This window comes from Euwallacea similis, chromosome 9 (genome assembly GCF_039881205.1).
Source record: "Euwallacea similis isolate ESF13 chromosome 9, ESF131.1, whole genome shotgun sequence".
In the NCBI taxonomy this organism is placed as follows: Eukaryota; Metazoa; Arthropoda; class Insecta; order Coleoptera; family Curculionidae; genus Euwallacea; species Euwallacea similis.
Genome location: NC_089617.1, coordinates 5,462,484 through 5,477,898, shown reverse-complemented (window position 1 = coordinate 5,477,898; position 15,415 = coordinate 5,462,484). Strand labels below are relative to the sequence as shown.

The window sequence follows — 15,415 nt, the reverse complement described above, 5'->3', positions numbered from 1 at the left end:
GTGCATATGTCTAGCAATTACCAGACAACCCAAAGAAAATATCACTCAGAGAGGAGAGAGATATTCACATTCATTAGGGATCTGAACATATTAGGGGACTACTAATTCTGTTCAATTCAAAACAATACAAAGCGTTTCATATTATTCTATTTACAAACAAAAACAAAACATTATTTTCTGACTATTGCAACATGCTTTCTATCATCTTGCTTTTCTAAATTATCTAAACTTTTTCCTGCTTCTCCCACCTCATCATTATGCAACTTGAGTACTGCTAAATCTTCCTCTTCACGCATCAGCTCTAAGCCTTTTTTGAAATGTTCATCGCGAGTTGTCTTAAATTTTGACTGCCAGTATCTAGTTTCTTCTATTGTTAATCCTGTTGTGTATAAAATGCCCATTGTGACACTACCACAAATCAACCCCAATACTGATCCTGAAGAAAAATTTGTCATTTTTGAATAATTTATTAATATTACTAATACCTAAGGCACTTCCAACAATCCAGCCTCTAGGACCTGAATTAAATTTATATAGAGACCCAGTTATCGCCCCTGCACACACATAGTCTAATACCCCATACTTATTTCTGTAGACTTGAATAATAGTTGATACACCTCTGGAAGTAATTTATCTAATGCCCTAAGAAATTTAAAAAGTACTAAACTACTTACACAAAGGTAGTAGTGAACAAAGTTAACCTCCAACCCCACTTGAATGAGCCTTTACCAAATCCAATACTCACAGCATCTTGGAGTTTTTTCTAGAGAATCACATGAACAGTTCATTTTTTGAGATTTAAACTTACATACCTTTGCTTCTAAAGGTGTACTAAATGTTGTTGCTTCATTATTTTTAATGAATTGCTCATAGGCATGTCGACCCTGCCTTGTTCCACCATATATCACTCCAATCAGCATACTCAATGAGGCAGCTTGCATCACAGTGTGAAGTTCATGAGTAACATTGCCAAATTCGCTAAAAAATACCCCTGTTAAGGACTTTATTTGGACACATGTAAAATAGAAGCATGTTAGAGTTATTTGCTGCTTACTCAAATTGAAACATTCGTTTTATTCGGTCCCATCCAGTTTCAGATTGAACACTTGGTTCAAGCGCTGCCTTTTGCTCTGTTAATGTTGCATTTGCCAATTTGTCGTTACTCCACAATTCAGATAGGAATGGTAGAAAACCGTACTTTAAGGGGCCTCTACATGTAAGAACCTTCATGTTTGTGTATTTGAAATTTAAGTGGCACTTTACAATTAATTAATGAATTAAATCATATTTATAATAGTTTTTAAATATAATATATTTTAAAGATGTAAAATATAACATAACCTCATTTTTTGCCAAGCATTTCTTCTGTGAATAAGTCTAATTAGAAATACGGCAACGTCGCTAGTAGTTCTGAGAATCCACTATATTGTTTTGATACAAAAGTACTTTATATTATACAGAGCGATTTCATACATGACTTGTCCACATTATACCTCAAATCCCGTTATTTATTATTCCTCTGTAATTTTTGTTTTTTTCAAGATATTAGGAAACTAAATAATTCTTAAATAAAATCCTTAAATTATTAAAAAAGTATCTTTGTGAATAAAAGGGTCAATAATCGGACAATGCTTTCTGGGATATTTGTGATTTATGTCATTGTCAAAGCTATTTCATTTGTTTTTTAGCTGTCAGTGTTTACAATTTTTAATTTTTCTGTTCCCCATTGAGTCAAATTTATTTTATAGTAAAATTGTAAAAATTAGCAAATAAAATAAATTAAATGTATGTAAATAAGTTTATTAATTGGTTCGGTAGTTATCTGTAACAACCACTATTATCTGAGTATGGACCGAGCAAAATCTACCCAGGGTACCAGAGGCCCCAAAGCCAAAATTACTCAACAGTTGCCGGATTCATTTATCGCCCTTGGAGCGAAACCAGGAACTTCTAGGGATGATCCGAAAAGAGCCATTCCTTTACCTAAAAACTCAACAGGACCATCAAGCACTGGTAAGTAAATTTTTTTCATTCCAAAGAAAACATTTAGATTCAAGCTTAATGCCAGCACCCTAGAGAAATGTAGAATCATTTTCAAATATTTAAAAACTTAGAATAAAATTTTATTAAGTTATAAGTGGAAGCTGTTTTTATGGGATCCCAAGTATACTTGGCACTTATGAATCTGCACCAGCATGGACGGGACTGACAAATTGTTTAAAATGAATTGATTTCATTTATTGTAATATGTTTCAACTGATATTATGATATGGGAAGTCCATAAAATGCTAAAGGATGAAAAAGGTTTTCAATTTACTGAGTTACACTTGGATAGAGCTCTCTCTATTATAAGAATTGGATAGTATATTTTCTAACATAAATACCATTCAAATTAAATTTACTATTCATATTACACTAATTTCCGATTATTATAGCAAATATATCAGCATAGAAATTGGTGAATAGAGGCCCTTAAACATGCTTAACGTATTTTAAAACTAGGTAATATATATCATTCAACATTAATGGAATCTTAATAACACATCTATTTCAAATTTCTGATGTTTTTCTAAGTAACTTTCTAAAACCTTAAGATACTCACAAAATATAAATTATTACAACCTTTGACATCCTCACCCTTTTTTTTAAACCAACTTATCCCAGTGAAGTTTTTAGCATCATTATGAGCCTACCTAATAAATTTTCTTCCAGTGTGGATGAGGTGCCCAATTTTGTATTCAAATTTGTAATCAAAGATATGATAAACTCACTAAATTTTCTAATAACTGAATGCATTGTTCAAAATTTACCATCCACTCCTAAATATGCAAAGTTTTTAGAATTTAACCATTTTGTTAGGCATCTAATATATAGAAGCAATGATATCTGTCCAAATTAACACTAATGCAATTTGTCAGTCTAATCTTTGCCATTATAGGTTTGTGTATGCCAGGTATATATAAATCATAATTGTGTGTAAACTTATTTTTTAAAGCACCTGTTGATAAACTTAAAAGAGATGCAAGTTCAGCAAGTTTAGCAGTTCCTCCTTCAAAAAAAATAAAAGTGAGCATACCAGGTGTATCTAGGCCTGGAATAGGAGGAACTGCTGGCTCAAGTTTATTACCAATTGACCGTATGCCTGGTGGATCCTCCAGTGTGGAACCTTGGGAAGCTTTAGCCACTGAATGTGAAATTGGAGAAGTGTTCGACAAAGTTTTGCAAAATGTTCAATTAGGCAATATGGACAAAGCAGTAAGTTTCAATACATTTTACATGAGATGAGATATATCAATATATATAATTTCAGATTGGCTATGTTTTGGGTGTCATCAAAGGGTTGCGAGCAATAAAATCAAAGCCATGTAAAATGATATGGTCGACCCTATTATCAGTCGCTAGTCTTAAGCCAGATATTTTTGTCAGTGAGCATGTAGTTAATGCAATGGTTAATGTGTTAAGACGAGATATTAGTGCAGGCTTAAAGGGAGTACATAAAAATAATATTCATATCAATCCACTGTTTCTCAATTTAATATGCCACACCTTCGCTGATAAGGATGACTGGCCAGAGGCCTTTATCAAGGTATATCAATGTTTTAAAATATAAGCAACAATATAATAATTTATTATTATTTTCTCAGATGTATGTGGAAGATGCAATAGGCGACCGAATCATCATTGACAGCCCTTTTGCCAAACCATTCATAGACAATGTAACTACAGCATTTCATACCAAAACACCACCTTCCTCTCTTTTAAAACTGGAAACTTGGACAAGTGCAGCTAGAGACACTTCTAGCCCCTTAACCATCAATAGTTTAGATGAAGATGACTGTACGTTTTTATTCTAGATGCAAAACTCTTATATTAAGTAATTAAATTTTTTTCAGCTGCAAATGAGCAAAAAGCGCTGGTGGAAAATTGGCATATAAAAACCGTTCCAAGGTACACTCATGCGCAAGAAAAAGTGGAACAAATAGTATTAGAAGCAATCAAAGAGCTCTTAGCTCGCAGACAGCAGCCAGAAACTATAAGCAAAAATTTCGTCCGTCTATTGAGTACGGCATGTGGTTTGAACGAAATAAGAATAATAGGCGTATCTCGTATTGAAGCCTGGTTACACAACCACAAATTAATGAAACCTGCTCAGGAATTGTTGGCATATCTATGTTACAATTGTTCTGCCAGTTCTCAACGTGATGTAGAGGTTATAGCGCAATTGAGCAAACTGCGTTTGAAGAACAAACCAATGGTGAATTACTTCAATAACTGTCTTAGGGAAATGGTAGTGTCATTCCAGGAAAATTTATACCCTTTATTAAAATATACCATCTACAACGAGCTCAGTAATGCGAGGAATCCTAATAATTTGATTGTTGTTGGAGCGTTGTTTCAAGTCAAACCTGATCATGCCGCTGATGCCTTAGCAGATATTTGTCTCGTACGTAGTCATCAGAGAGCCCTTTTTATCAACCCATGATACATTTTTACTTTTGAAATATTTCAGGAACTCTTACTGAACAAAGACGACTACTTGCGCTCGTTACGCGCGCTTCTCAAAGAAATTAACAGAGTTCTGCGTCACGATTTCAATCTTTTGAGTGTAGTTCACTCATTATTGCGTGAAAGAAAGGACTTGATGCCTGCCATACGAGACCACGAATTCAGAGAACGTATGTTCTTGTCTCTAGTTGACCTGGTGTCGATGTGCATGTTGTTATGCGTTAGTCCGCAAGTGCGAGACGCAGCCACACAAAGCAAACGGGACGTTTCGGTTTTAAAAGCATTTAAAATGCAAGTTTCCAATATCCAGAGGGAGTGCGTCACGTGGCTTCAAGACTCCGCCTTGAGGGTGTTTAGGCCGAGTGTTCCGGATTTTCATCACGCCTTATTAAAGGTGAGTATTATGGGAAAGGTGGTTTAACGGAGTTCAGTTTCGTGGTATCGGTACTCCAGTTTTCACGAATTTTAAAGTCGTATTCTTGGTCAATTGGAAAATATATTTTTTTAATAAATTGAAACTTGATGAAATTGAAAATTGAACTTAATTGAAAAAAGATGGCGTAGTGGAGATCCATTTGAAGTTACGAAAATATTAATTTCAAGAAGTAAACAAAATGAACAAACCTTCAAAAATGTTATCGCCACTCCAATAATCACTTTACACCAGTGATTTTTGGTGTCAATGATCTCTCACATATGGTGAATAATCAATAAAATTTTCCATTTGATTGGTAAAAAAGTAGAGGTATAACATGTATTTTTTTAAGGTCTTATTTTTGGAACAATCGGAACACTATTACAAAGTAGACTCTTGGCCGGGCGAAAACGAACGCAACCTCTTTCTGAGATTAGCAAGTGAGGTGCCCCTCTTGCAAGCCACTCTGCTACGAATCTTGCTAATAGGAATATCCAAAGAGCATCCTATTACGCCCACCGAAATTACTGACATCGTTGAACAGCTGATTAAAAGAGCGGCAAATTTGCCCCAAGACTGCGGCCCGACTTTACTAGTGGACAAGGTAGAAATTCTCGACTTCTTCTTCAACTTATGCAGCTACAATTATCCTGAAAATATCACGCTGCCACATGGCTATCTGCCACCTAAATTGGCCATTTCGAATATGTATTGGAAAGTGTGGTTGATGCTGTTGATATTGGCGGCGCACAACCCTTTAGCTATCGGAAGTTTGGCTTGGAATAAATATCCCACTTTGAGAATGTTTATGGAAATGTGCATTACAAAGTACGTAGAAATATTTTAATTTAAAGACGATACCTAAGTGTGGATATGAATTCAACGTTTCTTTCCCATTTAAATACATAGGACAATTGTCAAAGAGTTCAATTGAATGTTGTTTGAATGCGACATCACACTCAAGTGTCATTTCTGGATGTGGTCTTTATCGTCTAAGTGTAAAGACAAGCCTTCTTAAAAAAAATGTTTTAGTTACTTTCAATTTCCTCCGCCTACAATGATATCCGTGGAAGAAGACTTTGCTAGTAAAGAACTCCAAGTTTTGGCCTTAGAAAAACAAACTATCCTAGAATTTGAATCTCATTTGGCCGCAGCCAGTACCAAGGCAGAAATTAACGAGCAAACCAGCCTGCTTTTGCCTCAGTTAATGGAACTGAATCCCTTTGGTGATGCCAGAAGGCCTCCTCCTCCAGTGTTGGACCAATTGCAGGCACTTAACAATTCTCATAGGCTCGGACACTTATTGTGCAAATCCAGACATCCGGATTTTCTGCTCGATATCATGTCTCGTCAAGGAGGTAAGATGATTTTCTTTTGATTATTTTTAATTGTGGAAAAACCTTGCTTTAATGAAGGGTTTTTCTTCAAAAATGACGCTGAAATGAAAAAGTATTTCGATTTCAAGTTTTATGGATACACAGGATGTTTGTATAGAAGCTAGTCTGGGACGGAAAAGTCGAGGCATTGTATATTATTAGAGATTTCGTATTAGACTTTTTTGAGTACAGACTTGTTTAAATTGGGTGAAATTAACATGAAAAGGAATTTCAGCTCTATTCAGAATTTGGAATAAAAATTATTATTATTGTTATTACTATCATGTTATTTTATATATAAATGTATATTATATAAATGATGTTTTCAAATTCCGATTTCAGGTACAGCTCACATGCCTTGGCTGGCCGAACTAGTCCACAGCTCGGAGGGAGTCTTATCTCACTTACCTGTACAGTGTTTGTGCGAATATTTACTGTCCACAGCGCCTGCAGAAAAACTTACAAAACATGGCCAACTTTTAGCCCATTTGAGGGCAGTAGTGAATGGTCCCGACCCGCAATCTGCTTGTGAAGTACTGGAATACCTTTTTCGGAGGTTGACTTCAGATCACGGCGCCAGCAGAGTGCAGGCCACGAAAGGATTAGGCCTGATTCTGTCTCCTTCCGAGGACTCTGACGTTGGAGTTGATGGTTACTCGAACTGGTTATCTCAGTATATAAAGCATTTCGCGCACTTTGCGTTGATTAAACCGGTTTTGGTGCAGTTTCTTCGGCAAGCTTTGCAAATCGAGACTAATCCTGTGATAGTATCGAGCTACATTAACTTTTTAGGCACTCAAGATTGCTATGAATCTTTCTCAGATCTTAATGACTTGATTACGGATTTGTCTTCTGTGATAATAGAGCGGCATAGTGTGGCCTCATATGTTTTGCCCGGAGAAGATAGTGCGACTTTGAAAAATCTACTGCAATTGTTTGGGCTCTACACCATGAAAGCCAAAGAGAATGTGGAGGAGTCTTATAGCGTGCATCAATCATATAACAATGAGTATGTGATTGTTTCATGGGGCACTGGAGAGCAATGCGCCATGCAACCGTTAGTTATACACGCCTCTATAGTGCTTTTAACCTACGGCCCTTTGGGGATGTTCGAGCCCTTCAATGCTCTTCTCAATGTGTGGTTTCCCGTTAACATGGACCATCCACGAGCCTATTCTCTGGACACATCAGAAACTACTTCCTATTTACCTGATTGGATGAAATTAAGAATGATCAGATCGAATGTTCCTAGGCTGGTCGATGCAGCAATTGAAAAACTCGAACCCCCGAAGTTGGTGCTCTTTATTCAGTCTTTTGGCATACCTACAAGTTCCATAAGTAAACTTTTGAATACTTTAGATAAAGCCACGATATTAGATCAGAAACTGGTGGTGGATTCGGTATTGGATAAAACCTACATGATTCAGTTGGTAGAAGTGCAGAATAAAAGGGGAGCAGTCGGGGGAGATATTTTCGTGAAAGCTATAGAGATGCAGCTGCCCCCATCACAAGATATGGATGTGGCAGTTGACGTGGACAATAAAGGGGCGCTGCCGGTAATAAATCAAAGTGGCAATGTTGTAACTCATACAGAAAAGGCGATCTTGGATAATTTGAGCTTATTGTTTAATCCACATTTCAAGGGGGACAAGGACAAAATTATTTTAAGTTTAATTAAGGTAAGTTTTCTATTTTATTTCTTTTTAAATATCTTTGTGTCATTAAAATAACAATATATTACAACGCAAATAATCCCTTTCGTTCATGTAAGGCGTTGTCCATTGAGTCTCAACTTGATGGTTACTTCTGCATAGAATAAAACAGTGTGGTTAGATTTCCTTGTAGTTAATGGTATTTTTGTAATCAATAAGACTTTATCCGTCTTCTCGGTCGTATTAGTTTTAGAAACTCTGCTTATAAATTCTTTGATCTAAACGTAAAGAATTCAAATTAACTTAAACCTTCTTGAGATTATAGTGAACATATTTACTCATGCCGAAGATTTAAACGTTTTGAGGTATTATTTTGCAAGTATCATTAATATTATCCCTTTTTGATGGTAATAAAAAATGCAATATACAAGGTGGCGCACTTCACCTCCCGTCTCCTATAGCTCGGTTATCATTGACAGTAGGATTTCGATATTTTGTACACTTTACCTGTGTCTTAGGACGTACTCCAGGAAAATATTTTCAATTATACAGGGTGTCTCAAAAAAGTGTGACGATACCGAACTTTTTTTTTTTTAATTAAACACCCTATTTTTTTTTCACATTTAAATGCTTTCTATGATTGTCTACATATTCCTAAAATTTTGTTGAGATCGGTTAAATAATACCGGCGAAAAAAATATAAAACTGAAAAAAATTACATTTGCGCCTTTAGCTTGAAAAAATAATAAAAAATAGAGATAATGTCTATGTAAAGAAACTACTCAAGATGCTTATTAAGCATGGTTTAATAGTTTTATTAAAAAAGTTTCGATGATCGATATTGTACAGGGTCTCCAAAATTTAGCGTCACATTTTTCAAACTTCAAAGTGTTTTATTTTTCTTATTTTAAATTGGGACCCCCGTATATTTTAATTTAGTTCGATGCAGAATTCAATAACAAACATTTTTCGAATTACATGTCTGTCGCAATCCCTAACACTTCGAGAGTTGTTCGCGGAAAACCATTCCAATAGTAATTAAATTTATTTAAAAACTACGGTTGCTATGACAAACGAATTATTTATAGGACTTATTTTATAATTACAATTATCTTACAACCATTACACATCTAAAGTATGTGTTCGAAATGTCCTCCGTTCTCTTGAAGACATAAATTAAGACGACTATGGAACGATCTTGCAACTCTTCGTAACATATCGGGTGTGATGCATTGAAATGCATTTATAATTCTTTCTTGCATGTTTTCTGGCGTGGTTGGAGGTTCCTTATAAACCATTTCTTTAACAAAGCCCCATAAAAAAAAGTCCATTTTAGTTAGATCTGGTGAACGTGGAGGCCATTTAATTGGACCTCCTCTTCCAATCCACCGATTTCGGTAGGTCGTGTCAACTTAACTAATTAATAATATGGTGCTAATAATGTTTGACAATGTGATAAAAATGGAAATAATTTGAAATTTGTTCAAAGCCACCTTCGATTTTTTTATGAATTGCAGAAGGTTACAAGACCTTCCATAGTCGTCTTAATTTGTGTCTTCAACCGAACGGAGGACATTTCGAACACATACTTTAGATGTGTAATGGTTGTAAGATAATTGTAATTATAAAATAAGTCCTATAAATAATTCGTTTGTCATAGCAACCGTAGTTTTTAAATAAATTTAATTACTATTGGAATGGTTTTCCGCGAACAACTCTCGAAGTGTTAGGGATTGCGACAGACATGTAATTCGAAAAATGTTTGTTATTGAATTCTGCATCGAACTAAATTAAAATATACGGGGGTCCCAATTTAAAATAAGAAAAATAAAACACTTTGAAGTTTGAAAAATGTGACGCTAAATTTTGGAGACCCTGTACAATATCGATCATCGAAACTTTTTTAATAAAACTATTAAACCATGCTTAATAAGCATCTTGAGTAGTTTCTTTACATAGACATTATCTCTATTTTTTATTATTTTTTCAAGCTAAAGGCGCAAATGTAATTTTTTTCAGTTTTATATTTTTTTCGCCGGTATTATTTAACCGATCTCAACAAAATTTTAGGAATATGTAGACAATCATAGAAAGCATTTAAATGTGAAAAAAAAATAGGGTGTTTAATTAAAAAAAAAAAAGTTCGGTATCGTCACACTTTTTTGAGACACCCTGTATAATTGAAAATATTTTCCTGGAGTACGTCCTAAGACACAGGTAAAGTGTACAAAATATCGAAATCCTACTGTCAATGATAACCGAGCTATAGGAGACGGGAGGTGAAGTGCGCCACCCTGTATGATCGTGCACTTTCGTGCTTCGTCCTGTCGCCCACTTATCCTTAGGTGAAGCAAATTTCCATTATTTGAGTCGATTCGAATACGTTACGAACAAAGACTTGAGTGAACTCTACATTTTCTAATTTATTTTACAGAGTTTGAGTCCCAAGAAGTTGCTGAAAGATGTACTCTTCGATTTTATTAAAGCTGTACCCACCCACCTACTCATAATCCCCATGATTGACCATAATTCATTTTCTACTTTATTGAGCCAAATATTTTCAAGTGATGCATTTAACAAAGAAAAGGAGCTGTTTGCCATCAAACTGTTGCCATTGTTGCCGAACGACTGCTGCGCCGCCAATGTTTTGTCGCATTATTTAAAATCTAAAGTCATCAAGGGTGATGTAGACATAAAGCCCATGACAGAACTCCTGGATGTTGTTAACAATGAGTCATTGATTACTGCTATTAAATCCGAACACGTACTCAGCCTCCCTGAAAATTTGGGAGATAAATTGGGGAAATTATTACTTGACGATGAACCAGAGTCAGAAAAAACCGGTTTATTGGTGGATTGGTTAGCGGCTTTGGAACTGGAAATTGCCAGTTCTGATAGCGATAAGTTGCAGGTGGGTTTATTGATTAAATTATTGAGGTCCTGGTGGCTTTATCAGGATCACAGTTTCCGTGAACATAAGCCAATTACAACAGGACATCAATAATTTGTCCCTCAATAAGTTTAATGATTATACCGGAATGTTAATTTTAAGGTGGACCTACTTTTCTCAAAGAGAAATCTCCATTTTCGTCCGCTGCTAATTTCGCTGCTTTTACAAAGAGCAAGTTGGCAAAGTCTCTGCAATTTAGTAACATATTTATTATCAAAGAATTCTGGTGCTGTGTGCCCAGTATCAGTACTGGATTATCTAAATGCATTGACAAAGAATACGAAATTATGGCAAGGACGGGACAAGGCTGTTCCAAAACATGCACATTTTGAAGATGTTTTAAGCCTAAATGACAAACAGGTACGCAAAGTCTTACCTACCATATAAATATTTACGTGTACGAACCTTTAGGTCACGTGTGTTGTCAATTACATCATCGAAGAATCGCGAATCAATTCCGAAAATTGGAAACCCAAAATGGAATCTCGACTTCAATTGTTACTCAAATGTGTCGGAACACATGCACCCACAATCATAAAAAGCCTATGCCGTGACGCGGAAAGTGATATCTATAGTAGGGAACTTCTACTAATGACTTACATGTCTCTGCCTTCAGCAGGACAGGCTGAGGTGGTTCTGAAACCTGAGACTACCTTGGAAATATCATGCATGAACTGTTCGAGCGCTATAGATAAAATTGCGCACACTCTCTTAAGCGCATTATCCTCTACTCCCAGGAGCAAAGATTGGCCGAGGAAAAGTTTAGATTTAGAGTTGTGCGCCAGAAAACTGGCCGCCACCCATCCAATGTTGGTGTTACGGCATCTTCCCATGCTGGCGGGTGGATTGAAGGGCCGAGCACAGTACGAATGGGTGGTGCTTAAAAACAGAGGGCACCTTACTCTTTTCGGGCAAGTGCTAGGTCTAATGGAGCTATTACAACCTTATGTGTTTCATCAGACAGATGGAAATTCCACTACAAACGAATTGTTGGTGTCCTTCTTTTCACTGTTGAACTTTCATGGCCAAAGATCCGAGTTAAGCGTTTTAGTTAAAAGAATTGTGACGTTCATTTTGAATTGGATGGTGCATGACGTTACAGGAGGATCCAAATTTTTACAAAAGAATGGTGGAATTCTTAAGTAAGTTTTCTGACAATTATTTCATAATGAATCTCTCCTAGCTAGAATGTAAATTTCAGTGATATTCAATTTAGCCATCCATCAGTCCGGCCTCTGCTTTCCAGTGTATCTCTGCCAGTTTCGGATCAAGATTCCCCCTCAGATATCCTTGTAGGATCTGTAAATCCGCCAATACCAGAATCTTACCCAGATCGTTGGGTACAATTAAAAAGTGCTCTACAAACCCAAGACAGTTTTAATTCATTGCAGGAAATCGATCAGATAACCAATAAACGTCCGCAACTTTTAGAAAATGTGGCACAAGACTTGTACGCCCTTTTAGAGTCACCCAATGGTCATGTTCGCAATTTAGTATTGCTGTTAATTGTTCGGTGGTTGAAATACAATCCTAAAGCTGCAAATGAGGCGTTACCGGCCATTTTATCGTGCCTGGATTCGGAAAACGGGAACGTCGTTACAAATTTATTGGAAAAGCTTTCCGAGTTGGTTCCTGTGATGCAGGAATATGCGAAAATCATTTTGACGAAAGTTTTTCAACTTGGAATTAAGTCTGTTTTGGTGACCACAAGTAGTATTACAAAAAGTATTGACTTGTTATATTTACAGTATGGCTGTTGATAGAGTTTAGGTGTATATGTTTTCGTAGTGGTTGGTTATATAGATTTGTATTTTATATATATATCTTTGACAAGTGGAGTAAAATTTTAATTTTTTCGATTTAATCGCATTGGAACGTTATTTCTTTTTTTATAATGGTATTTATACTTTTCTTACACCCCTGGTTTGGTACTATTTGACGTGGGACTCGAACCCTTGTAAGGGTGTTGTTGGGACTGAATTATCTCATTCTTGAAATATTTACAATTGAATTGAAATTTAATTACAAGGCCGTAGAGGTATCTTCATATTAATTCTCGTCTACCACGTGAATAATTATTTAATCACTATCGCACTATTTAATAATTCGAGGGCGTCTCGTTAACAAAACTGATATTACCTAGTATTTTGTTAAAGTCAATTAAAAGCTTGCAGAAAGCAAGGCATTTGAATTCTGAATTGAAAATATTTAATTAAATTAAGTTTTTATTTTCTAAAACGCAAATTTAGAAAAGTTCTTGATGTTATTGTAAAGTAAAAGGTTTATATAATTAACGCTCATTAAAAATTTGTTTGGAAAAAATAGTACATGTTACTCAAAGTAAAAAATTTTGGTTGTGCTTTGGCTAGTAAAGCCTTCAATTTCTGGGCTTAACTCAAAGAGTTTTACTTTTAGTAATACTACTATTTATAGTACCCTTTCGATACTTGAAGAACGATTTATGCTTCTAAAGATTTAGAAATAAACCCCAAAAAAATAATAGGACAAAAAGTTGACAAAGTAAAACGTTATTTCTCTTATTTTGATGCAACTTAAGAGAAAACGCTCTTTTACACTATATGACTAACAAACTGTGTACAGGGTTGCTGTAATTTATAAGTTTTGGCTATGTCAACTTACACACCCGGGCGGTCGCTTGTTCTGTAAGTTCCAATCACAACAAGCTATTATGGAGCACTTCGAAGCCCAATCAGAACTGATGGACGGCATTTTGAATGCGTCAAATGACCGAGCAATCGGAGTCGTCCGATTATAAAACCGAACGCAGTACTAGATCTGAAAGACCTGACAATGGTGACAGGTGTACCAGTTTGTTTATATTTTCGAATTTCCAGTATTTTCATTCTTTCTGTGCTTCCAACCAAAGGAAAAATCTGAAAATAAACTTGTAGAATTAATGGACACTCCAGTATCACTGCACATTATGTAGTTATACATAAATATTTCTTAAATAAAAGATTTCCTCCTAATACTCATACATAAATATTTCTTAGTTCCTAGTCATGAAACTCTCACCAAAAATTCCCTTTAATTTTCTTGGTAAGGCATTAGATAACTTTGCACCCAATTGGTTAATTCAACATTTCAATACAACAGGGCTCTCTAATAAAACATCTGATTTTGCAGCAATCTTCTATGTAATATGTTTCGAATCTCTCTCAACCAATTCTCGCACTTCCACACTGTGGAAATTAAATGAGGATCGCACAAAAATTGTTGAGGGCGAACTCAGTGACTTCACTGGGAATCCTGTGTCTGACAATGAAGCTACTAAATTTCCATGTACCCAAGACTCAATTTTCAACATAATTGCCTCAACTAAATGCTATAAAGGCACTTGGATCAAGTATAAAACTGAAGGGCTGTGCAGTGAGTGTGAGGGTAGAAAAGTGGGAGAAGGAAAGTAAGTATTGGGAAGTTTATTTGAACTTTAGTTTTAACCATTTCAATCTACATGTAATATCTAAGACACCTGGTCCAATTTCGATAGGACTTAAGTTTTTCTCAGGATCTGGAAGAGATTAGAAAACTAATATATATTCTCTAGACTTGATTTTCAAAAGGATATTTAATTGGCTAAATTACATTTTTTTATGGTTTTTAGTTCTCTTGCTACGAGGGTTTTTTCAAAAATTGTTCTTGACCCCTATAACTTGGCAACTCAAGATGAAATCAGCAAATGATTAATACTTTCTTAAGGCACTTTTTTAGTGGAATCCACTTCTCAAGAAAGTAAAATCATAAGATCAAATGCACACAAAAATATCACTTTTCATTCAATAGATTGCTCCTACAGGCACAAAGTTTCTATTGTAATAAGGTATTGGAAACCCTCAATATGCAGATGTTTATGTATATGCATGTATATCTAAATCCTGACTTTTCCAAATCTTCACCCCTCCTGTAAAATTTTTAGCCTCTAATAACTACATCTTCCTGTGCATTGAGGCCGTTCCACCCAGGTCTTGGTAATGCCAACAATGTGAAAGGTGTTTTCTAGGACTATTTTTGTAAATTCAAAGAAATTATACCATGAATAAGTTATATAATGATTGCACCTCATACAATTTTAACTCAAAATCTCTAAAAAAGTGCTATTTGATCTTTTGTTCTATCTTCTATAATAATCAAGATACGGTGATGAGTCCAAATAGAAGAATTTAAAAAGTACCCTGGAAGTAACATATCATTAATTTTCTCTTGAAAACAGACTAAAGAATGTGCAATTGAAAGTAAGAAAACTATGATTTTATTCATCTGCTATTGTTTTGTCAGTATTCCACAAATTTATTAAATAGGCATTATTTAATGCATTATATTACCACTTTGATTATCTTCCAGAAAACTAAAAGGAAATAACACAAGCTTAGATATAAGAATAATCCAGCAAAAGCACTCATTGGAAAACGATCATGAGCTCTCCTGTGGAAAGCCCGTTAATTTTACCTTTTATGACAATCTTGTAGGTGTTGTGAATAGGTAGGAAATTTGTTAT

At 35.3% G+C, this 15,415-nt stretch overlaps 3 protein-coding genes across 3 annotated transcripts in view; 2 read left to right on the top strand and 1 right to left on the bottom strand.

Moving 5' to 3' along the window:
• LOC136411058 (uncharacterized) overlaps window positions 1–15,415 on the top strand; it is a 138,450-nt gene that overhangs the window by 98,243 nt on the left and 24,792 nt on the right. The gene's annotated exons all lie outside the window — the stretch shown is intronic.
• 140up (RPII140-upstream gene protein) lies at window positions 135–1,293 on the bottom strand. Its single transcript, XM_066393152.1, has 5 exons — window positions 1,055–1,293; window positions 813–978; window positions 675–763; window positions 486–619; window positions 135–436 (listed from the first exon to the last, which is right to left on the bottom strand). Exons 1-5 carry the CDS (start codon window positions 1,228–1,230, stop codon window positions 171–173), a joined length of 831 nt encoding a protein of 276 aa, XP_066249249.1. The 5' UTR covers window positions 1,231–1,293; the 3' UTR covers window positions 135–170.
• On the top strand, window positions 1,702–15,374 carry IntS1 (integrator complex subunit 1). Its single transcript, XM_066393206.1, has 14 exons — window positions 1,702–2,013; window positions 2,996–3,255; window positions 3,311–3,586; window positions 3,645–3,837; window positions 3,894–4,444; window positions 4,511–4,900; window positions 5,274–5,749; window positions 5,954–6,279; window positions 6,640–7,976; window positions 10,384–10,860; window positions 11,002–11,259; window positions 11,311–12,041; window positions 12,101–12,669; window positions 15,262–15,374. The coding sequence occupies exons 1-13, from the start codon at window positions 1,848–1,850 to the stop codon at window positions 12,657–12,659; spliced, it is 6,000 nt and encodes a 1,999-aa protein (XP_066249303.1). The 5' UTR covers window positions 1,702–1,847; the 3' UTR covers window positions 12,660–12,669; window positions 15,262–15,374.

Coding starts and splice junctions, on each gene's coding strand:
- 140up (XM_066393152.1), bottom strand. CDS start 1,230: ATGAAGGTTCTTACATGTAGAGGCCCCTTAAAGTACGGTTTTCTACCA. Junction 979..1,054: donor AAACGAATGTTTCAATTTGA/GTAAGCAGCAAA, acceptor GGTATTTTTTAG/CGAATTTGGCAATGTTACTC. Junction 620..674: donor TTGTTCACTACTACCTTTGT/GTAAGTAGTTTA, acceptor AATTACTTCCAG/AGGTGTATCAACTATTATTC.
- IntS1 (XM_066393206.1), top strand. CDS start 1,848: ATGGACCGAGCAAAATCTACCCAGGGTACCAGAGGCCCCAAAGCCAAA. Junction 5,750..5,953: donor ATGGAAATGTGCATTACAAA/GTACGTAGAAAT, acceptor AAAATGTTTTAG/TTACTTTCAATTTCCTCCGC. Junction 12,042..12,100: donor AAGAATGGTGGAATTCTTAA/GTAAGTTTTCTG, acceptor TGTAAATTTCAG/TGATATTCAATTTAGCCATC.